At 34.7% G+C, this 25,818-nt stretch overlaps 2 protein-coding genes and 1 long non-coding RNA gene across 13 annotated transcripts in view; 1 reads left to right on the top strand and 2 right to left on the bottom strand.

Moving 5' to 3' along the window:
- Positions 1-660: 660 nt before the first annotated feature.
- On the bottom strand, positions 661-11,166 carry tmem242 (transmembrane protein 242). The gene is made up of 4 exons (NM_001160014.2): positions 11,061-11,166; positions 10,123-10,223; positions 1,725-1,862; positions 661-1,234 (listed from the first exon to the last, which is right to left on the bottom strand). Exons 1-4 carry the CDS (start codon positions 11,134-11,136, stop codon positions 1,121-1,123), a joined length of 429 nt encoding a protein of 142 aa, NP_001153486.2. The 5' UTR covers positions 11,137-11,166; the 3' UTR covers positions 661-1,120.
- On the bottom strand, positions 3,312-6,703 carry LOC147832099 (uncharacterized). Its single transcript, XR_015518135.1, has 3 exons — positions 5,501-6,703; positions 4,260-4,764; positions 3,312-3,858 (listed from the first exon to the last, which is right to left on the bottom strand). It is a non-coding gene; the product is annotated as an uncharacterized LOC147832099 (long non-coding RNA).
- Positions 11,167-12,066: 900 nt separating the features above from the next.
- zdhhc14 (zDHHC palmitoyltransferase 14) overlaps positions 12,067-25,818 on the top strand; it is a 71,326-nt gene continuing 57,574 nt past the window's right edge. For 10 of the 11 annotated variants that reach the window (XR_015517952.1, XR_015517949.1, XR_015517955.1 and 7 more), the window contains exon 1: positions 12,067-13,051. Coding sequence is in view for 3 of the 11 variants with exons in the window: in XM_087297787.1 (XP_087153913.1) it covers positions 12,810-13,051 (242 nt within the window). In the remaining 8 variants the exon portion in view is untranslated. The remainder of the gene's footprint in view (positions 13,052-25,818) is intronic. The other variant, NM_001045187.3, reaches the window with a different exon arrangement.

The raw sequence follows: 25,818 nt of genomic DNA, 5'->3' as shown, positions 1-25,818 counted from the left end.
AGATTCTGAGATGAATCCATTCAGCCAGTCTCAGAGTCTGGTGGGAACACTTTTAGCTTAGCATAAACCATTGAATCAGGTTGGACGCTTAAAGGTGCAGCGCTGTTTCCAAATTACCTGGAAGAGACTATCTTCAGGCTCTGCTTAATATTATTGCACCTGCTGCAGCTACAGCAGCAAAGTTCATTGAATATTAATCCAGAATGAGTGTAGTTCCTAGCCACATCAGCCTAGAAAATAGGAACCTTTTATTTTCTGTCCGTCTTCATACGCAATCTAACTAAGAGTAAAGCTGCTAATTGGAAAATTATTAAAACTCTATTTTTAAAATATGTTTGAGCGAAATGCTAATGGTCTGATCCGATTCAATAATTTATGCTAAGCTAAGCTAAAAGTGTTTCCGCCAGACCCAGAGATCGGCTGAATGGATTAAAACAATGGTAAAATTCAATTGTTTAACTCTAGAAGAGTTGTAAAAGGAAGTGGAGAGTTCCTTTAGGGTTGATGGGTAAATTCTGTATCAGTATATCCAGTGCTCTATGCTGCACATCAACAAAAAAGCCCTCACATACCGGACAACTGCTGTGCTGTGGCTTGTGTCGTCGCTGCAAGCTGTGTCTTCCAGGAATCTTTGCTTTTCGGAGAAAGCTTGAAAACAAATTATTGTGAGATGCTTTTATTAGACCTTGTAACCACGACACCATATTTCAAACAATAGCTGCTTTAGTTTGATACATTTACCGTAAAAAAACACCAGCCGAAGGGTAAATTATTCGCATTTTAAGGACAACTAATGTTCCAACAGCATGTTTACCAAAACAACAACACAAGGCCACTGTTTTAGCAAGATTGCAAAGCTGTGAATTAAATAAGGTCTCAGATATTACAGTATGTACAAACAGAGTCTCTTCTTGTGGAATCCAGCAAACATAATCAAGTGTGGAGTCTTTCAGGCCTCTAGACAGCCGTTCTCCAGTGCTTTGACCTCATGCTTGATGTTTAATCCGGTAACTGGGCCAAATATGGCTGTCCTGTTGCCTCACACTTGATTAAAAGCGACCATACGATACATTTCCACAGTCCGTTAAGTCTGCGTGTTCTTGCTAATCGACATTTCAGCTCATTTTGACTTGAAGATGGAATTCCAGTCAAAAGGAACAGAATTGGCTTGAGCGTCTTCATTTTTAGGGATGGCAGGGAAAATGGATTGCATTTTTTGACGAAATTCTTGTAGCTGGAACAAAGAAAGAAGATCTACATTAAAGCAAAGTTAAAGTTTAAGGAAAAGATATAATTAAAGGGATAGTTCAACCAAAACTGTGATGTACACAAGAAGAAGATATTTTGAAAAATGTTGGAAACCTGTAACCACTGACTTCCAGAGTATTTGTTTTTTTCTACTATAGATGTCAATGTCATTACAACATTCTTCAAAATGGCTTCTTTTGTGTTCAACAGCAAAATCCACTTGATGGCGAGTACGTTTTCAGGTCTGAGTGAAATATCCCTTGCAGGGGTGGGCAAACTCGGTGTCCTGCACAGTTTAGCTCCAACTCTAATCAACCACACCTGCTTATAGATTTCTAGTCATCTTGAAGACACCGAGTAGCTTGTTCAGGTGTGTTTGATTAGAGTTGGAGCTAAACTATGCAGGAAACCGGCCCTCCAGGACCGAGCTTGCCCACCCCTGCTTTATAGAGTGTATTGTGGGATGCAGAACGTACACTGTGGACCCCCATAGCCTTCCAAATGGTGAGGCTGAGAAGGCCGACTCCACACCAGGCGTAAAGTGAACCCCATCCCAACGCCCGCAATGCTAAAGACGCGCCGCTTTCTGGCACCGCAGCACTGCCTATTATACCCTGGACACATCAGAAGAAAAACAGAACAGATGTGTATGTTGCCCAACACAAGCAGTGTGCCACTGAAGTAGCACTTTAGGTCCTGTAAAACAGCATTAACAGTCCTTCTATGTAATCTTACGAAGGAAGGAAGGCCTGGATTTCTGCATTAATTGATTCACAATATTACAATTGTTTCAGCTGCAATAATACATTACTAGAAAACTATTTTTCTTTGGAATAATAAACATTTAAATTAGGGATGCACCGCTATGGAATGTATGATACCAATAAAACTTTAGATTTTTCATCTGATAGCTGATATATAGGCTGATAAATATTTATGTTTTTCAAATATTTTCTCCATGTTACCTAAATGAAAAGGCAAATACATAGTGTACAACTCTAAATGTAGATAATTAACTTTGTTTATATGCACAACTTTCTTTTATAAGAATAAAATGGTCACAGTTTACAATAAGGTTTATTAGTTAATGTTAATTAATGCATTTACTAACATGAACAAACAATGAACTTTACATTTACTACAGTATTTGTTCATGTTAGTAAACGTTAGTAAATGAAAATACAGTAGTTCATTGTTAGTTCATGTTAACTGATGTTGCATTAACTAATGTTAACTAGCATGGACTTGGATGTTAATAATGCATTAGTAAATGTTCAATTATGATTTATAAATGCTGTACATGTGTTGTTCATGATTAGTTCATGTTAGTAAATGCATTAACTAATGAACCTTATTGTAAAGTGTTACCAATAAAATTTACAAATAGAAGCATAATTAAACGCAACAAACATCACTGAACATTAACCAAAATCAAAATACAGTCAAGGGCAAGGCAGTGGCGCAATAGGTAGTGCTGTCGCCTCACAGCAAGAAGGTCGCTGGGTCACTGGTTCGGACCTCGGCTCAGTTGGCGTTTCTGTGTGGAGTTTGCATGTTCTCACTGCCTTCGCGTGGGTTTCCTCCGGGTGCTCCGGTTTCCCCCACAGTCCAAAGACATGCGGTACAGGTGAATTGGGTAGGCTAAATTTTCTGTAGTGTATGAGAGTGTGTGTGGATGTTTCCCAGAGATGGATTGCAGCTGGAATTGCATCTGCTGCGAAAAAAAAAAAAAAAAACTTGCTGGATAAGTTGGTGGTTCATTCCGCTGTGGCGACCCCAAATTAATAAAGGGACTAAACCGACAAGAAAATGAATGAATGAAAATACAGTCAAATTAATTTAAAAAAGTGGTGGGATGTGGAAAACATTTTTGAGATTAATTGTTTCAAAATATTATTTGAAGTATTTTTTATTCAGTAACTCATCGGCTTTAATAAATCTACCTAATTTATGATCAGACCAATGGATAGTACTACTAATAGCATTTATTGGCTGATGTTGATTTGGTTGCAGATACAGTTGAAGTCAAAATTATTAGCCCCCCTGTTTATTTATTTTTTTCTCTCCCAATTTCTGTTTAACAGAGAGAAGATTTTTTTTTTTTAACACATTTCTAAACATAATAGTTTTAATAACTCATCTCTAATAACTGATTTATTTTATCTTTGCCATGATGACAGTAAATAATATTAGACTAGATATTTTTCAAGACACTTCTATACAGCTTAAAGCGACATTTAAAGGCTTAACAAGGTTAATTAGGCTAACTAGGCAGGTTAGGGTAATTAGGCAAGTAATTGTATAACAGTGGTTTGTTCTGTAGACTATAGAAAAAAATATATAGCTTAAAGGAGCTAATAATATTGACTTAAAAATGGTTTGTAAAAAAATTGCTTCTCTCCTGACCTTGAAAATATTGTAGATGCGAATATTTGGGTCTTGGTTCTGACGCGTTTGTTGTTTAAACGGGTCAATAAAAAAGTGAAATGTCCATACCTTTGTAAATAAAGTTGGATATTCAAATCCATTTATTGTCTTTTCTCAAAATTAAAAGTAAACATCAAAACAAACATAAACCCGTTTTCACAGCATGGCGGTCAAAAAGTTTGGCTGCGTCCGAAACCGCATACTTCCATACTATATAGTACGCCAAAATCAGTATGCGAGCCGAGTAGTATGTTCGAATTCATAGAATTCGAAAATCAGTATGCGAGAAGTACCCGGATGACTTACTACTTCCGGCGAGATTCCGGAGTGCGCATCCCATGCACGCTGCGCTATCCCATGATGCCCCGCGAGAGAATTCATGAATGGAAGTAAAGCGACGCAACTGACGTAGGTAGGTCACGTGACCATGACAAAATGGCGGATGTAGTACGTCCGAATTCCATTCATACTTTTCACATTCATACTGTATAGAACGTACTTTTCTAACGGCCGAGTAGTACGTTTAAATTCAAATGCAGTACCTACTGAGTAGTAGGCGGTTTCGGACGCAGCCAATGTTTGACCTTCTTCTTCTACACATCCCTCACTCGTCGTGAGGATAGCATACATACCTTATACACCCTCTAGTGGTGCAAAAGAAAATTGCAACCCATAAATGGCTCCAACAAATATAATAGGCTGAATCGTAGAAAAGATGGATTAAGATCGTCAAGTCGAATCGTGATCACGATCTTTTTTCGATTAATCGTGGAGCCCTACAACAAACTCAAAACATTATGCCATTCCAAGTGTGCCTCACAAAGGTGAGTAAGATTCACAAACCGACTGTGAAAACACACCCTTTCATCTCTCTGACACTTTACCCGACACTTACACCAGTTTTTCACCACACACTTTCTTACAATCACTCTATATCTCTCAAAAACAACATTGTGCATTTATGAAGTGTGCTTCAAACAGGTGAGTGGGTTCAACAAACCACCTGTAGCAACACTCTTCTCTCTTTCTCTCTAAAAAAAGCTAGCTCTTTATTATCTGAGCACCAAGAGTTGCTTGGTATAGCCAGGGCTCAACAATAAGGACTGCCCGATGGCCCGGGGCCAGCATGAGAGATGTTCGGGACAGTAGAGAGAATCGTTACTGGCCCGATCAGGCCAGTGCTGCCTTGTCATCAAATTTTAATTTGCCTGCTACTATGTCAATTGTGTGCAAATACAGTCTTAAAACCGAGAAACAATTTGTGCTTTTAAGTCTCAGAATGCTACGTTTTCGGTAAAGTCGTAAACCCCATATTGCTTTTTGGTTCCTTTTATCTGATCGGTTGTTGTGAGCACGTTTTTTTTTTTTTTTCCACAACCCGGTAAAAACCAGAACAGTGAAGAGACGGCAACATCAAATGATGAAGCTAAAAGAAAACGTCTGTTTCCAACATTGTGGAAAAAGATATTTACATGGGTACAACAATACAAAAAAAAAAAATAAAGTGATGTTTTGTATGGTTTTCCATCACTTTTAAGTCAGTCACTTTTTGTTTAGCAATAAAATACCTGCACATTTTCCATACTGCTGTATTTTACTGCTAAATATTTTAACATTTTAAAAATATTTAAATTCTAGATTCAAAGACATTATTTTTGACACATTATTTAAAATATGTGGCTTAAAAAAAAAAGCAATTTTTTAATTAATTAATTTATTTATTTTGGTGGGACCAGTGAAAATTTTGGCAGGGCCAGTAAAAATCTGAATTGCTGGTCTAGTCGGGCCAATAGAAAATGTCCTTAGTGTTGAACCCTGATAGCACTTCTTATGTGTATTGCCTCTTGTTGAATCACTAAATGCCTCCTCAACAAAAGCGTCTGCTAAATTTATGAACTCCAAACCTGATCAAACATTTTTAAAAGCAACTCTTATGTCTCCATACATCATTCTAAAAACTATATTACCAATATTAGATTTCTTAGAAGCTTCCTGTGTTTTTGATTTATGTATAACCTGACCAGGAACATGCGTCAAGAAAAATAACGTCAGGTTTTTATTTAGCATTGACTAGTTTGTGTACGGAAGTCTCAAACAGACGCAGCCATTGCTAATGTCATTAGCTAATTTAATGTCATTTAGTCTATTAGATTAACTGCTATTAGAGCTTAGCATGTTGCAAACATAAAGGAATGCTAGAGTTGACATGCTGAAATCGCATATTTATGAAAACAAGAACTTAAACCAGATTCAAACTGAACAATAAAATCTATGAAGAAAGTACTCACCAAAACAATAACATGCCGCTGTGATGCTCTTCTATTCATATCTGTACGCTTATGGAATCCTTTACTAATTTTGATAAAGTCTAACTGCTTAAATATATATGAAAACAACGCTAAATGTATCAACAATAAGCTGCTCATTTCCCAGTAAACACTGCACTGGCACCAGAGCAAGTGATCTGTCATTAAAGAAATAGGGCAAGACGTACCATCCGTCTCATCACCATCCTCATATTGGATTTAGCCTCTTAAAAAGCATTTTTGGCAACACTCGTGCTTACTGGTGTGGGATAAGGGGCTAAAAATAGGAACTTGAAGAGAAAAAAAATAAGCAAGCCAAACAAAGAGACCACAGACAGGCTGTTAGTCTCGGAGTGGACGGGCAAAACAAGTTGTAAAGTGGAATCGATGTCAGCATTTACACAACGTCTAATTGTATTAAAGTAGCAGACATGAGCCTGGAATTCTCTGCTGATTAGATGAATAACCAGAGCAGAAAATGGCTTAAAAAAAAAGAAAAGAAAGATGTGTTTTTGTGCGGAGGAGAGCTATTTCTGATTTTCTAAATATTTTGGGACTTCAACTGAATGTTAAACCATAATGTGAGGGGGTTTTTGTACTGCTACTTAAAATAGGCTATAAGTAACAGCACTTGTTTTGCTCTGTATCTGTTAAAGTTTGTTTATTTTTCACCACTTAAAATGTATTTTTTTTTCTGCACTTAATTGTGACTGTTTGTTTCCACATCAGGTAAAGTCCCGGACATAATAATAACATATTTATTTATTTTATTCCTATATTTACATTTCTTTGTCTTAAGTTATTTCGTGTGTATAATTCTTTGCATATTAAATATTTACACTTACCTGAGCTGAATAACAGAACCTAAATTGGCCGTGGTGTATGAGTGTGAATGCGACAGAGTGTTGTGGCTGGAAGGGCATATGCTGCGAAAAACATATGCTGCAATAGTAATAATAAAGGGACTAAAAATTTGTGAATAATAAAGATTTAATAATAATAATAATAGTAATATTTTAAAACTCACATTTCAGAACACTAAAATATGACAGTTGATAATAAAAACAATAACAACAACATAATAACAACTGTAATAATGTAATAGCAAATTACCACTTTACCCAATTATCACAGACACTTTAATATACCCTTTTTTTTTAAAAAAAACATTGGAATAGTACTATTAATTCACAAAAATTAAAACAACATTATTACAATAATTTTATTGGTAATTTTAGTATTAGTGATAATACTTTATTCCGCCTTTATTTTTCATATTATGAAAGTGACAAATATAATAACCATCATTTTTAGAATACTGTTGAGCTGAAAGTTATTGCCAATAAATGATAATAATAATAATAGTAGTAGTAGTAGTAGTAGTAAAGTAAAATAATATAAATAATATATTCTTAAAGTTATTTTTAGTTCCATTCACATTTTAGAAACCCTAAAATATAACTGCTGGTAATAATAAGAACAATATAATAATAAAAATAATAATAATAATAATAACAATAGTAATAGTATTTTATTCCGTGACACGGATAACAGTAATAATAATTATTCATCGCATAATAAAGATATAAATAATTTATAAATAATAAAGATTAATCGAATCCAAAATAAAAGTTTGTTTTGACATAATATATGTGTGTAAATTATATATATATATTTGTATTATGTATATGTGATACACAGACATAGATAGGACAAAAACAAAATGATAAAAACAAAATAATACAAAACTATTTTGTTACATTTAAATAATTTACATATAATTTACATATACATATAATTTACATATAATTTGTATCATATATATATATATATATATATATATATATATATATATATATATATATATATATATATATAATATCTAACTATAATAAATAAACATTTTCTCGAATATATGCATGCATATGTTTATATAAACACTAGGCATGGGCCAGCATGATAACCTTGGAAAAAAAGACCACAGTATTATAACTACAGCTCTAAAATATATTTGTTTTAACTCTCTGGGTTACAAACAATAACTTTATACCCTTTTAAACACAAAATATTTTATTTTGAGAAACATTTAAAATATTCTGGAAGAGTAAACATGCCAGGCTAAATTAATTAACGAATTCTGCTGGTGTCATTTGTTTCAAAAACAGTTTTTTTGCTATTTAAAACAGCATCTTTAGATATATTTTCTGCTGGAGATACTGTTGTCCTAAAAAACAAAACAAAAGTAAAATGTATATTAAAAAAATCGTGCACGTACCTTAGGAACGTTATAGCAGAAAATTTGAACGGTTTTAAAACTTTGAGATTTCGAAATTGCGGTATACCTTGAAAACAGTTATTGTCTCATGCCTAATAAATTATTCATAATTCATTTTTATTGAATTAAAATAATTCATTTTTAGAATACTGTTGAGCTGAAAGTTATTGACAATAAATGATAATAATAATAATAGTAGTAGTAGTAGTAGTAGTAAAGTAAAATAATATAAATAATATATTCTTAAAGTTATTTTTAGTTCCATTCACATTTTAGAAACACTAAAATATAACTGCTGGTAATAATAAGAACAATATAATAATAAAAATAATAATAATAACAATAGTAATAGTATTTTATTCCGTGACACGGATAACAATAATAATAATTATTCATCGCATAATAAAGATATAAATAATTTATAAATAATAAAGATTAATCGAATCCAAAATAAAAGTTTGTTTTGACATAATATATGTGTGTAAATTATATATATATATTTGTATTATGTATATGTGATACACAGACATAGATAGGACAAAAACAAAATGATAAAAACAAAATAATACAAAACTATTTTGTTACATTTAAATAATTTACATATAATTTACATATACATATAATTTACATATAATTTGTATCATATATATATATATATATATATATATATATATATATATATATATATATATATATATATATATAATATCTAACTATAATAAATAAACATTTTCTCGAATATATGCATGCATATGTTTATATAAACACTAGGCATGGGCCAGCATGATAACCTTGGAAAAAAAGACCACAGTATTATAATTACAGCTCTAAAATATATTTGTTTTAACTCTCTGGGTTACAAACAATAACTTTATACCCTTTTAAACACAAAATATTTTATTTTGAGAAACATTTAAAATATTCTGGAAGAGTAAACATGACAGGCTAAATTAATTAACGAATTCTGCTGGTGTCATTTGTTTCAAAAACAGTTTTTTTGCTATTTAAAACAGCATCTTTAGAGATATTTTCTGCTGGAGATACTGTTGTCCTAAAAAACAAAACAAAAGTAAAATGTATATTAAAAAAATCGTGCACGTACCTTAGGAACGTTATAGCAGAAAATTTGAACGGTTTTAAAATTTTGAGATTTCAAAATTGCGGTATACCTTGAAAACAGTTATTGTCTCATGCCTAATAAACACATCATTAATATACACAGTACAAACACATCAACAGTTAAAGTCAGAATTATTAGCCCCCCTTTGATTTCTTTTTTCTTTATTAAATATTTCCCATATGATGTTTAACAGAGCAAGGAAATTTTCACGGTATGTCTGATAATATTTTTTTTTCTCTAAAGAAAGTCTTATTTCTTTTATTTTGGCTAGAATAAAAGCAATTTTTTATTTTTTAAAAGCCATTTTAAGGTCAAAATTATTAGCCCCTTTAAGCTATATTTTTTCAATAGTCTACAGAACAAACTATCATTATAAAATAACTTGCCTAATTACCCTAATCTGCCTAGTTACCCTAATGAATCTATTTAAGTCTTTAAATGTCGCTTTAAGCTGTATAGAAGTGTCTTGAAAAATACCTAGTCAAATATTATTTACTGTCATCATGGAAAAGATAAAATAAATCAGTTATTAGAGATGAGTTATTAAAACTATTATGTTTAGACATGTGTTGAAAAAAAAATCTTCTCTCCTATAAACAGAAATCGGGAAAAAAATAAACAGGGGAGCTAATAATTCTGACTTCAACTGTATGTGTGCCTTTCATTTGGTGTTCTGCTTAAAACATCAAGCCTTTATTTTGACGGCAAGCAGAAGAAAGACCAGTGATGTCTGAAAATCTGGATACCTTATTGAACCAGTCCGGACTCTTCTTCTTAGCCACAGCCAGGGTTGAACCAAAGCCTGCAATCATGCCTGCAGTGGCCACGGTAGCGAGAAAAGCACCGCCTGAACAAAACACACACAACACACTTTACAGAAATTTGTTACAGGATCACGCTCGCACAATAATGATGTGACAACAACACAATCTGCTTTAACATCTGGCTGAACAGTAGCAAACATCTGTGTTAAAACATCAGCCAGAAGCACTCATCATATGCTACAGCTGCACAGTAGTGTTCGGTCAAATACTGCAGGGCTTCATTAACAAACAATGAGTGAAGCACAGTTTGCCTTTGTTTTTGTGGTCTGAGAGGGCAAAAGCATTCATCTTCTGAAAAAGCAGCACAATGGCAAGAGTTTTAGAGAGAACAACAAATACTCCTGTTAATATTTGAAAATGATCATATTATATTGGTGTACCTACACTCAAACTATATACACACGGGCACACACACACATACATACATACATACATACATACATATATATATATATATATATATATATATATATATATATATATATATATATATATATATATATATATATATATATATATATATATATATATATATATTAAGACTAGAAACTATTAAGTAGGTGAGATGGAGGTGGTTAAAGCTAAACTGCAGAACTGTGGCCCTGCAAGAATTGAGTTTGAGACCACTGACTTAGAATATCAATATAATTGAAAGTATAATATTCTATTATTATAACAAATAACGTAATATCTCTGTTGTGTGATATCTAGAATTCAGGTCTGCTTTACAAACTTGACTACGTTAATCAGACAAGGTCAGTTACCATAACTGCTGCTTCATGAGTAACGCAGACTGTTAATTCATAATGCTTGTCGGTGTTCATAACAATGGCTTAAAACGTTATCAAAATACAACAAACCTTTAATCAGATGTGATTTGTCATCTTCTACAATGTCACTGACTGCTCCGCTCGCGCTCGCCTGCTCTACTGACATCTTGAACAGGTCCGACCTACACACGCGTCCGGCGGAAACACGTCTTGCGGAACCATTCAAATTAACCGAAAGCCCGCTAGCATCACTGGCGTTTTATTAAAATGCTATTTAAATCGTGCACACTGCTATATAAGACACTGCTATAAGACACAAACAATGTCCATATAGACTTAATAATAACAAAGTAACATTAAGGCAGCAAGTGTTCACATAATCAACAATCAGCTTTTGCATTCATTTTTTTTTTATTTGCATTATAGTTAAATCATTTTCGAACTCGCAAATAATGCGAAATGTCTCGAAATGTTAGGGAAATCGATTGAATTGAGAGGAAGACTGAGATTCCGACGATCACATTGGCTGTGTTTGAAAACTGAGTGAGCCGCCTAGTGCCTACCTAGACTAGACGGCATTCGGCACATCACATACTGAGAGAAGTGATATTCTGGATATTTTTGTAATATACTTTAAATAATAATAATTATAATAATAATAATAATAATAATAATAATACATTGTAGTTTATGTTTGAGGCTTTATTATGTTACATTTTGTCATATTTATTGAAAATTAAAACAATAAACTGATTCATAGAGATTCGTAGTGTGTTGGTAAAATGCTGTTTATATTCAATATTTTAAAATAAACATAATATTAAATAATATAAAATCTAAATAATTTTAAGTCCCAAAATCAAAATGAAGATTGTTTAAAATTGAAAATGCTGATTAGCCGCTAGGTTTTGCAACCCCAAACGTGATGTATACTATCAACTGAGTTCTGAGACACATGCCGCAAAATAAAGTGACTTTAAAGCCAGCTCACTTTGTTTTTAATACACCCAACTGAAATGTGCTGTCTACACAGAGAGCTCAGTCTGATTTGAGACGGCGCCGCTGTGTATAGGGTCATCGTGTGCCGTGAGCTCATGCAGTTCACGCGGTGATCTGTTCCATCCACATCCTGCGCACTACAAGCCTTCCTCTCTCTCTCTCTCTCTTCCTCCATCATCATCGCCACAGATGATTAAACACCCTCCTCTGTGTTAGTTTGGTGTTGTAATGTTCTACGTGCGCAGTCAGGACTATGTTTAGTAGGCGTTGATGCAATAAAGACCCTCTCACGAACGGAATTACGAGGACATCGGAAGGGCGTTTAATACATTAAATCCCACTTGTTATTATTATTTTTTTGAGTCGATTTGGTTTTTTCTGAGCGCTCCTTGTGAACCGAACCGGCGGAGTTACAATCTTTTGAGACGCCCGCATACAAAGCGACATTTCTGGGCATGATGTCCACATGCCTCCGCGTCCTGGAGCGCATCCTGTTGTTGTGTTGAGGATAGACATCTGCAATGAAGGAGTTTATCCAAACAAACATGCTGACCCAACACTCGGATCTTATTTCCCCCCCATCATCTCGGATTTAAACATTAGCAGCTCTTTTAATCGTGATGCGATCGAACCGTTGTCGATTTCCGTAAAACATGGAGCTAAGAAAATGGTTCCTTGGTTACAGTTGCACGCTTTTCTTTGACTGGGTTGTGTAATGCTTCCTCCATCAGCTCAAGAGATGTTTCTACAAGTTCCAGCTCTCTCGTTAGTTCCTTGTGGAGGTTTGCGTTGCTAATTCACTCGTGTTGTTTGGAAGTTTGTTTTATTGCTAGTTGGAACATGCATCTTGGGGTCGAGGAGCCCATCCGGGAGTGCCAGTACAATCAGATCTGCACGCACAACTCCTCGCCCATGGACACTCCGCACATCAAGAAGAAGAAGAACAAACGGAAATGGCAGGTTTTCCCTGGCCGAAATAGGTTTTACTGCAACGGCCGAATCATGATGGCGAAGCAAACTGGGGTCTTCTACCTTACCATGGTTCTTATCTTGGTGACCAGTGGCCTCTTCTTTGCTTTTGAGTAAGTAACTGACCCATTGGAGAACTCTCCTCTGCCCCAGACACTGCCAAACATGGTGTTATGTTATTATAATCATGTTATTAAGGGAATACAAATTTTAATATCCTCAGCAGTTACACTCAAGTGGTTCTAAACTTGAACACAAAACAAGATGTCCTGAAGCATGTTGGAAGCCATCGACAGCCATAGTAGGAAAAACAAGTACTAAGGAAGTCAATGGCCACTTTTTTTCAACCTTCTGTCTTTTTTATTCAACAGAAGAAAGACACTCATAAAAGTTTAGAACCAATTGAGTGTGAGTATATGTGAGGAAATGTTCATTTCTGGGTAAACATCTCTAGGCATGGGCCGGTATAAGACTCTGACGGTATGATAACCTAGCAATATCACGGTTTCACGGTATCACGGTATTGTGATTACTGTTCTAAAGTACATTGTTTTTAAATGTCTGGGTAAAAAAACAACACATTTTTTCCCATTTGAACTCATTATATTGGTTAAACTTTACAATATGGTTCATTAGTTAATATTTATTAGTGCATTTACTAACATGAACAAACAATGAACAATACATTTACTACAGTATTTGTTCATGTTAGTTAACGTTAGTAAATGAAAATACAGTAGTTCATTGTTAGTTCATGTTAACTCATGTTGCATTAACTAATGTTAACTAGCATGGACTTGGATGTTAATAATGCATTAGTAAATGTTCAATTATGATTTATAAATGCTGTACAAGTGTTGTTCATGATTAGTTCATGTTAGTAAATGCATTAACTAATGAACCTTATTGTAAAGTGTTACCATTATATTTCATATTTTGAAAGATTAAAAATATTTTGGGGCAGTAGGGGAGCGTGGGGCACAAAGTAACGCAGGAATAAATGTTAGTTTTAAGTTATGTGCTCAGGGTTAATCATGGTATGCTTCCGTGGTTTTCACCACAATGTCGGCAGACGTCTTTCTGCCAATTATTGAAAAGGTTTGGCGAAATTTGAATGAGAAACAAAGGATAAACCTTTTTCTGCAGCATAAAAGTATTTTTTAATATACTTAATGTTTTTTAATTTTTAAAATTTTTTAAATATTATTTTGTGATCACCATCTTCCTGGCTAAAAGATTAAACCATTTTGAAAGATGTAAAACACAGTGACTGCTAGCCAGTTTTGAGTAAACATGACACAGCGGGGTTAATGGTAACAGGGTGTTACAATGAAGCCACACACTGTTGGACACCAATCAAACTAACAAAATAATTGCTTGAATTTTGAGTGTAATGCTGGGAACTCTTTAAATAAAATGGTTTTTAATAGAAATCTTTTTTTTTAATAGAAAAAATATATATTTTATTGCTAATAATGCAAATAAATGCATAGTATAATAATGGATAAATGGATAATAATGCAAATAGATTCAAATGTGTTTAGATGTGTTTAAATATAGCTACTATTTAAAGTAAACAGAAATTCAATTAACTGTGTGAAATCTGCCTTTGTAAGCATGTGTTACAACTGTCCCCCTGTCTGTTACAACTTGCCCCTCAGGTGGGGTAAATAGTAACATTTATACCCCTGGCACTTTTGGCAATACCGCACAGAAACCCTAAGTCCGGCGATCATAATTCCAGTGCTCACTTGTAGGAGAGGCTTGTGTGTTATTGGTAAAATAAAAATCTGGTTTGTCTAACCCCATTACTTTGTTCACAATTTGACCAAAACCAAAAAACGTGTTACTTTGTGCCCCGCTCTCCCCTAAGCATGTCAGGCTAAATAATGAAAATGAATCAATGACTTCTGCTGTCTTCATTAGTTTTAAAAAACAGATTTCTTTACTATTTAAAACAGAATCTTTAGATATCTCCTCTGCTAGAGATCCTTTTGTCCTACAAAACAAACAAAAAAGAAGTAAAAAAAAAAAATCTTACACATACCTTAGGAATGGCATTACAGAAAATTTTAAAATCTTGACTTTTCCAAACTGTAAGCATATATCCATTGACCTTTTGCACAAAAGTACAAACATTCCTCGTAATATTACGAATATTTTCAGACTACGGCAATTAAAAAAGATTATTTCATGATTAAAGGTTGTTTGGAGAACCCAACATGTTTTCTTTTATCTTTAAGTGTGGTATTGGTTACTGTAATGGTTCGATTAACAAACTTTAACCTAGGGCTGAGCCGATAAACGATATTTTTTGAATTGTGATCAAATTTGTCATTATCAATAATAAGCTCTGGAATTTTTTACTCCATTTTTACAACAATGGGAATCTGAAAGTATGTTGATCTTAGACTTATTTTGCCACTGAAATTTTTGTCGGCCGAAAATGTGTTATGTCATTTAATGGACTCTCTCATTTTTGTGGTGTCAGTCACTGTAGGGGTACTCTTTTAAATCTGGAACAGCATTAACAACTCATCAAAATATGTATCGTTATCATTCAATATCAGCCCTACTTTAATTTCAAGGAACTGTTTGAGCAATTCCAGCGTTATAGATGTGATTTTGCAGTAAAAACTCAAAACATAAATTAATAAAGAAAGTAAATGTTAACATTATATTGAAAGATCTGTTTAAATTTTCCAAAACAACTGGACCCGTAACTCTGTGGAGCCGATTTCGATTTTGGCTTCTAACGATTATGAAAAACCATTAATCGAGATAAACGATTATTGCATCATATACCGCCCCCTTTCCAGCTGTACACATCTGTTGCTCCTAAAAGCGCGAAAGACCGCATGCTTATGTGTGTGTGCGCTTTAATGGTCAAATCGGTGTCAAAGCGCGGTGTTTGGTGATTAATCATATTAACCCTCATTTGTGTAATAGAGTTGAAAATCAAAAGACAAGTGAAAGAGAAACCATTAAAGTGACAGCGTGCAATATTCCTGCTGTCGCCTGTTTTTATCATTAATCAAACAACAAAAAGAGAAAATCCCTCACTGCTCTTGACTGAAGGATTTTTGTAGCTAAAGTGTTTTTTTTAGGGTGAAGATGCTTAAAGCACAGTTTGTTTCATATTTTTATTCTATTGTATTTATTTCTCTTTCCTTTGCAGGTTGGGAAATAACTGTATGTAAACAGTTAAAGTCAGAATTATTAGCCCTCCTGAATATTAGCAACCCTTTTCATCCCCAATTTCTGTTTGATGGAAATAATTTTTTTTTACTTATTTCTGAACATAATAGTTTTGATATCTCATTTCTAATAACTGATTTCTTTTATCTTTGCTCTGATGACAGTACATAATATTTTACTAGTTATTTTTCAAAATACAAGCATTCAGATTAAAGTGCAATTCTAGCTAAAATAAAACAAATAAGCCTTTCGTCCAGAAGAAAAAATATTAGAGGAAATACTGTTAACATTTTTTGCTCTGGTAAACATCATTCAGGAAATATTTATTTTAAAAAAATTCTCTTGAGTGCTAATAATTTTGACTTCAACTGATAATCGTTTTCAATAATCCTGATTACAATTATGACCAAAATAATCGTGATTATGATTTTTCCCAAAATCGAGCAGCCCTACTCTGTGGTTAGAAAAATATCAATCTGTAAACATGTGTTGTATTTTAAATGAGGGAAATAAGCATGCATTATGGATGTGACCAAAAAAGTATGCGAGTTTGCAGTCTACTACATACTTTGTAGAAATTCTGTGAATTAAACCGCACAACCCAAAAGACACAATGCTAATCTAAAGGATAAAATGTCTATTCTTTCTTTAGAACAAAAATGATCGACTTTATTTTATTTGACATTTTTGCAATTATGAGGAAAAAGTGTTGTTATGGATGTGAAAGATGTGAAATTACCACTTGTGTGACTTTGGTAAATCCAATAGAATAGTTTGAAAACACTGACAGAGGCATTTTTGAGTATCTCTAAAATCCTGTAAAATGCTTGCCTACACAAAAAACATAGAAACGTTTTTCGTATTTTTGGTGCCAACTCTATTTGTTTTCATGGCAAGGTTGACATTCTGCAAAAGATTCTTTAAAATAATAATATTTTAAATGTTGAATCATTTGTAACCCAGACAAACTGGTAACTTTTCGAACTCTCTGTCCACATATTTAATAAAAGAACACAACAAAAGCTCTTAATTACATCATTAGGTAAGGATAAACACACTCAAGTCGTTTTTAAAGTATCAACAAGCCCTTTTTCTGAAGTCGTGTCAAGTTTGTAGGTTGAGTCTGAGTCGAGTCTGAAGTCCATTAAATTGTGACTGGAATGTAAGTTACTAACTCGAGTGTCATTCCTTAGGAACCAAAAATGGTTCTTCTGTTGGATCAATATGAATTCCCCCTTTTCAAACGTTCAAGCACTGATAAGCCTTTAGATTTGGAAGCTGACAGCCGATTTATTTGCAGATATATTTATTAAAAATGCTTTTAAAAGTAAATGTCTGCATGAATGAAAATCAAAATGCGAACACGTACAAAGAACAACTGATTTTATTTTAAAAAACGTAACTTCGTTTGAACTGATTTCTAAACATTATTAATCAGCTATTCTGTTCCATGACTAACTTTTTTAATATTTAAAAATGAAAGCTACACTGTAAATTCTAACATGTTCAGTTTACTTAAAAAAAGTTTGGAAACCGATTGCCTTATTTTTGTAATATAAACTTACAAGGAAATCTTAAGTTAAGTTTAATTATTGCCTTGAAGTAAGAAAACTAAAACTTATAAAGTAAACTAACTGTTAAAAATCAAGTAAGTTTAATAGAAAATTCTAGTTAACATACTTGTCATTATTTAGTAACCTTACTTAGGGTTTTATAGTAAGATCACTTTATTAACTCTATTTAACTAATACTGTTCTACCATGTTCAGTTAACATCTTGAATGCTAGTAGTCTCAACATTGATTTAATCCACCATTTTAAGTAATGTCAACTAAAGAAACTACGTGCAATCGGTTTCCACATTTTCTTCAATTAAACTGAACATAAAATATGTAGTTCAACTTACAAGTAATGACATTATACAGGTCTTAAATGTAAACATTTTATTTGACAAAAATAGCAGAATTTCACAATACACTTGTGATATTTTAGTATCACAATACACTTGTACACAATACAGTTTTGTAAAAACCTGTTGTAAAGTGCTGTAATATACTGTAAATAGCAATACAGACAAAAAATATAATAAACATGTTCAACCCTAAAACACAAGTTTTCTAAAATGTTTAAAAATCTATCAAAAAAACTTTAAATACTTGACACTTGGAAAAAAGATTAGTGTATTTAAACATGAATTTAAACGTGAATTAGTGTAATTAAACATGCTATTGCACCAGCATTCTGAAGAAGAAAAAATGCATACATAAAGCAACCTAATTTTTCATTACGATTAATCAAAAATCTAAATGCCAGTAAAATAATAATTTAAAGCGACATGCAGTATAAGCTTGTGAAGTGCTTCAACCTGTGGAAATTATACACTATTTACCAGCTTAAAGATATTGGTATATACCAATAACATTAAAAATAGATTTACAATTAAAATTTAGACGACGCAGTGGCGAAGTAGGTAGTGCTGTCGCCTCACAGCAAGAAGGTCGTCGGTTCGAGCCTTGGTTTAGTCAGTTGGCATTTCTGTGTGGAGTTTGCATGTTCTCCTCGTTTTCGCATGGGTTTCCTCCGGGTGCTCCGTCCAAAGACATGTATGGGTGAATTGGTTAAGGTAAAATTGGCCATAGTGTATGTGTGTGAATGAGTGTATATGGGCGTTTCCCAGTGATGGGTTGCAGCTGGAAGGCCATCCGCTGCGATGTCAAGAAATGCTTTTGAATTATCACATTTACACACATCTCAATTTTGTGTTGTGCAGCATTATTTAGCTGACTCTGATTTTGTGTGATTATGTCTTTATGGTGTTTCCCGCTGTCAATGGAGCAGTCTGGCAGAATGACAAAGAAAGCTGAATCCTGATTGGTCCTTGTACGTGCATTAAAAATGCTGATTGGCTCACAGAAAGTGTCTTATAGAGCAGGGGTTCCCAAACTTTTCAGCCCGCGACCTCCAAAATAATAATGTCAGTGACTTGCGACCCCCGTTTTTCAAGGTGGTTATACTGTAAATATACAAATGTTGCACACACAACTAAAGGCAAAAACGCAACAGTCTAAGGCCGTACTCACACTAGGTACAGTTGCCTCGAACCGGGCCAAAGCACGCTTGTCCCCCCTCCCGTCTCCCCCGACGGCCCGCGCTCACACCATATCGGGCCTCGGCACGCTTACGTCATCGCTGTTGCGCTGTTCAGAAGCGCTCTCTATGGCAAGCCTTTTTAGCATTTAAATCTTTGTTCTGACTCCATAAATATATTTAGAGATATCTCTAATTATATTTTGACTAGTCATAATTATAATTCGACTAGTCAGAATAACAATTAGAGATATCTGCAATTACAATTGTACTAGTACGAAATCAGATTGGAGATATCTGCAAATATATTATGACTAGTCATATTCCTCCATTGACTTCCATTGAAAAATATTTGCAGATATCTCTAAATGAGTTGACTCGTCACAATTGTAATTAGAGATATCTCTAACTGAGTTTTTACAAGTCATACATTTGGAGATGTCTTTAATTCGTAATATTTAGAGATATTTACAAATATATTTGAAGATATCTCTAATTAATTTACTAATAGTCGAATTACAGTTGTAGATATCTTGAATTGGATTTTTGACGAGTCAAAACTCAGAGATATCTGCAAATATTTTTCAATGGAAGTCAATGGAGGAATATGACTAGTCATAATGTATTTGCAGATATCTCCAATCTGATTTCGTACTAGTACAATTGTAATTGCAGATATCTCTAATTGTCATTCTGACAAGTCGAATTATAATAATGACTTGTCAAAATATATAATTATATCTCTAAATATATTTATGGATAGTCAGAACAAGGTTTAAATGTTAAAACGGCTTGCCATACGCTCTCTCACTCAGTAGCACAGTGGAGATTTCTCTAGTTATATCGTTTCAGTCGTTTGTTATGCAGTGACATGCAGTCAAATATTTCGCCAAACAGTCCTTAGGGATACGGTGACACGCAGTCAGATATTTTACCGAACAGATCCGCCACTTTTGGCGCTCAAAAACAATCAAAGCTCTCGTGCTGCAGGGATGAGGAGGTCTGCTGAAGGCTCGCAGCTGGCGTGCAGTGAGGAGTTTGCGTCTTTAATAAACTACGGCAGTTTGCGTTCACTGAACAGCAAGAATGATTAATAAATCCATATCAAACAGTCCCTTAAAAGTCACGTCTCGCTTTCGGTTTCGGGCTTTGGCGCGTTTCGCGCTCACACAGAAGCGTACCGCGCCAAAGCCCAAGTGTACCGCGCTCAGGCACACCTCTTCCAACCGGGCCAGGGCCGGCCAAGTGAACCGTGCTTGAGCCCGATTCAGCGCACTCACACTTCTCAAACGATCCGGGAAACGGGCCTGGGCACGGTACGGATGGCATAGTGTGAGTAGGCCCTAATAACTGTATCATGCTTATATATAGTCATTTATTAATTTTATTTAATGTCAATATTAAAAAAATTAAAGGCTGATGGTGGATTTTTTGTATTTGTATGTTGTTGTTGTTTCTTTAACGTTACTATTAACTTTCGTTTGTTGGTTATGAATAAAATATGGTCATTCTAATAGTTAATAAAATTTATTTGAGTTTTGGAAACCACTAAGCGACCCCTGTCATTGTCCCTCAACCCCCAGGGGGTCCCGACCACCACTTTGAGAACCACTGTTATAGAGCCAAGCTAGCGTTCGACTTTGTAGATAAAACAATTTTGGTTTGTTAAATAAAAAGTCTTCAAATGTAAACCACTTTAAAAAAAACATCACAATGTAATAGGGGTGTCAAAATTAATTGTTTCTTTGGTGCACCGCGATGCAGACGCGAACAATTCTGTATCGGTTCAGTAATAATCATAACCGGTTATTATGTACTGACGTCATTTATCTCCTATGCGCTCTGTCGAGAGGGAGGTGAGCGTGAGTATTTACAACACTCAGGCAACTCAGGGCCGGCCCGTGGCATAGGCACCATAGGCAAATGCTAAGGGCGCTGTATATCCAGGGGGGCGCCAGAAATGAGCGCGGTTCAGTTGGTTTTGTTTTCGATTTTCCTGACACGCATTCAGTTATAGACGGCATTAACTCAAAAACCTCTTACCCTAAAAAGATCTAAAGTGTGTTTCCTACAAAAAGGCAAAGCTGGTTATGTTTTACAGCTGTCTTTCTTTTTTTTTTTGCTCGACATTACGAGCACTGCTCCGTTTAAGCCCTCGCAATATGTGTTTAGCCGGGAGAGCTCGCGCTGAGAGGAGCTCTCAGTAAGGGACCGTCGGAAAAGTGCTTCTTTTTTCGTTTTTCTGCTCCGCTCAGCGCGAGCTCTCCCTGTTGGGAGGGCTTAAGTGTGTGTGCGTGTTTGTTTGTTTGTTTGTTTGGTGCTGTCTATGTTTGTGTATGTGTTTGAATGAGAGACAGTGTGGTGCTGTGTGTCTGTGTGTTTATACAGACAGCTTGTTATAGCCTCCCCCCTATAATATAACACTGTATATAGAAAGCATCGTCGATGCACCGAGATATCGAATTGAACCGAATTGAGGGTATGATAATCGTAACCGAACCGAACCGTGAGACCAGTATAGGTTCACACCTCTATAATGTAAATAAGTTGTCATTTAATAAGAATATGTGAATAACTCAACTTAGACAAAAAATGTCAGATAGAGCCGTTTAATTCTAAGGCGACGATTTGTTTGGTGAGATTATTATTATTATTGCTGAATATTTATTCCACAAATGAGTATTGGAATATTTTCTTTTCAGACTCATGAAAGCACAAGACCGAAACAGCCATGTTTAAATACTCTGATAGCCATGTTTAAATACTCTGCTCTCTCGTTTTGCATTTCTTCAAGTTTATTGATCAAGTAGACCCATGTTCTGGACATATATTCAAACTGAATTGCTTGCGGTCTGAAATCCTGAGGTGCACAGTAATTTAAAGACTCTCACTGACACTGAAGGACATTTACAAGTGGTAAATATGCTGTAATAGAATTACTCGAGCCCACGTCACTTATAACACACTGCATGCTGTAAGGAACTCCTTGTGTTTAGTTTTCTTCGGTCAAGTTTAACCAACCCAGAGTACTCCAACTCCAACTACTGATGGATTCTTGAGCTCTACAGTGATCTGTAGACAAGAGAGCCTTATGTTTAGAGTTTTGGGGGTGTTTGCAGCTTTAAGCCCCTTATCAGCTGGTATTAAAATGCGTACTCGAATGCGTTGTTTGTTTGCTAGGATCTCTCAGTGTGATCCTGAGACGTCTGCTGTGGATGAGAGTCGTTTGGAACCGAGATAGTTTTTTTTTTCCAGCATCCCATCCCCCCGTCTCTGTGAGCCCCATACATTCCATACCACAACTTCCAAAACATAGACGTGGTGCGGTCCTGTTTCCATGGCAACGGTTTCCCTTTCCCGATCTTTGTGTGCTTTTGGAACAGCCTGCGTCTCCTAGGAAACAACAGGACGACCCAGCCCGCCGTTGTATTTATTTATTAACTTATTTACGCTTTAGGGTCAGTCTTGTAATTGTTTTTTGAAACGACTGAAAGTCATTACATGGGTTTAGTGAGCTGTTAAACCCCCAGACCAATTAAAATCACTGGGGAAAGGCAGTTTCAGTGGTGTGTTGCGCAGTTCAGCTCAAGCCGATCTGGTCGTGTATCATTTTAAGGAGAGAATAACAGTTGGGTTGAATGTGTAATCTTTTGACTGCGTTGAGCTGGTACTGTATATCACGGGCAGAAATAAAAACAGGAAATGGTTTTTGACAGCGGTCGTCAGGCTGGATCCAGTTGGTCTTGTTTTAAAACCCACATTAAAACATTCACTGGCAATTTTACCACAGAAAATAAGTAGTTTTAGCTCATTTTACCAGTCAGAAATTTGGAAATGGTTAAAAAAAGCCAACTTGGCCAACTAGCCAAATTGTTTGTGGAATCAAGCGAAGTGTTCTAGTCGTCTCAACTACTATCAGTCAAACTGATTAAAAATGTGAAGTTAAACTTTGTGTGACTTAAAGCTTAGAGTTAAAACCTGATTAACTTATTACAGTTTTTCTCAGACGCTTTGGTGCATTTCTCACCACACTATTTACATTTGCACAACAGTTAATGCAAACTGCAAAACAATTAGTGCAAACTGCAAAACCTAGCTGATAACCTGCAAAAGCGCGTCACTTGCTCAAAATGGAATAGTTCATTCCTCAAAAGCAAGTACTGATGTCAATCAAAGTGTCAGTATCATCAAAATAAAAAGTCCGGACACCATTGTTTATGAACAAGATAGTCAAATGACTTAGTCATGTTTTCATTATGACACTTTACTCTGTACATTTTTTCAATGCAAAAAAAAGTCTGATTTTGCTAAAAATGCTCAAGACAGCACTGTATACTATTTGCACAGCCATTTGAAAACTACAGTAAAGTTGGACATCACTGCATTTAGTGAAGTATCTGAGTACAAGACACTGAATATGTATGTTTCACATTTTTACTGCACATGCTCTTTACAATCCTAATTTATTCACAGCATTGTGCAAAAGAGTAAATACACCCTTATTTACAACAAACATAAAACATAAACAAGTGTATTTATTGTGGAGACAATTAAATAAATAAAACATATGTTTGTTGGCTTTTGGTCCAAATTGATTTGAGTATAACTTCTATTCAACCTAATGCGTTACTGTTATAAAACCTGCGCACATCCTGTTTTGAGTTGTCTATTGATGACAGAAAAAAATCTGAATTGTTTGAAACATTGATGGTCTTCACAAGTTTTTCCTAAGCAAAAGTCTTCAAATATATACATTAGTTAGCTTAAATAGCAATGCTATGTAAATCTGACTCTGAACTCATGAGAATTCAGCTTCTGCCATCACAGGAATAAATTTCATTTAAAATCTTCTCTATGTAACTCACAATATTACAGATGTAATAAACTGTTTTGGCTTTACTTTTGAAAATATTTGATATATTTTATATCCCTGTGCAATAACTATAGCCCTATAGACTTCAATTGAAACTTCACAATATTATTTCTAGTTTTGCAAGCTGAGAAGCTAGTTTGTTTTTGTTTATTTATCTTTATTTCTATGGAACTATTACAATGTAGATTATGTTAAAGTTCTAGTAAATTGATACTGTGTCGGTCCAGTTTTCAGAGATAAGGCTCTATTTTGCGCAAACGCTTTCAGGGCGTGTCAGAACGCATTTTTGCTAATTTAAGGACGCGAAAATCCGCTTTGCGCCATGGCACATGGTCTAAAAGGGTTGAGTTTATTTTCTTAATGAGTTATAGGTGTGCTTTGAAAATGACCCAATTAGAGTCTCATCTCCCATTCCCTTTAAGAGCCAGCTGTGTCGCGCCAAGAGCGCATTCGCTATTTACAGGACGCAAAGTAAGTCTAAGTGGAAAAACTGAGCATTTCACAAGCAAACAGTTAACAGTTTTTTTAACAGAAAACTAATAAACAGAGCATCTACTGCATGAGAATGAGAGATAATGGATCACTTTCACTTTAGCTCTTGGATAGGGAAACCTTTACGCACAGACATCAATTAGTCTATAAATAATTAATTTTTTTGTTAAGCGCAAATATTCGTTTCAAAACTATTCCTAAATTCAGTGCTAATTTCCAGCAAACGAATAAATAAACAATAATGACAAAGTGTGTTCAAAATACTGAGTTATATCCTAAAACACATGCTGTGCCCCATATGGTCTAAAACCCGACAGGTGGGCAAATCTAAGCTTGTTTTTAATAAAACAAATATAAATATGGATATAATAAATAATACTGCTAATAATAATAACATTATACAAAAGCAAATTGTTATGAATGAATGGGAAAAAGCCTCCTGAGATGAAGAAGACATAAAAGCAGTGATTTTTCATATTTATGTAGGCTAGAAAATAATATGTTTTGTAATATTTTAATCCTTTATATTTATATTCTATATCTATTCTTATCATATCCTATATATATCCTTAATAATTAAATTTTTTCATATGTAAAGATATTTGCCTATTGCTCTCTTGTGCGTATTAAGCAGTGTGTAAGCAAGGCGCAAGAGTTTAGACCGGGTTAGTTTTAGTCTAATGAAAAATCTATTTTAGTTTCTCAAAATAGCGACGCGCCAGCGGTCCGCCTCAGAACGCCTTCGTTTTTAGACCAGAACGCTTATGGACGCAAAAATGAGCGCTAATGCATTTGCTATTTAAACAGAGAAGCGCAACGCCTCTAAACAACTCTTGCGCCAAGCTGAAACTACTAAAAGACTATTGCGCCACATTGCGCCGGGTGTATGATAGGGCCCTTAATGTTCAGTTCAGTTTAGTGTGGTTTAATTTTCACTGTTGAAAGTCCAAACACTGAAGAGCAAATCCATCGATGCGCAGCTCGATAAGTCCCAAACCAAGCTTGCCTGTGTTGACAGCGGTGAGGAACAAACTTCATTAATTGTCAAAGGTGAAGGAAATAAGCCTTGAGAATTAGTCAGATTTGTTGTCTGTGATTATCAGTACCACAAATTCTCTCTATTTAATGAGCCCAAACATTCCTTTTGAATTTTCAATTCATTTATCTCCAGGCAACAAGGAAGAAAAGGGTAGATATTTCACTATTGAGGTATTTTGACACCTCTATCACT

This window comes from Danio rerio, chromosome 20, assembly GCF_052040795.2.
Source record: "Danio rerio strain M-AB ecotype USA chromosome 20, GRCz13ab, whole genome shotgun sequence".
Lineage (NCBI taxonomy): Eukaryota > Metazoa > Chordata > Actinopteri > Cypriniformes > Danionidae > Danio > Danio rerio.
Note: the sequence above shows the minus strand (reverse complement) of the source record. Positions and strands in the feature narration are given on the sequence as shown.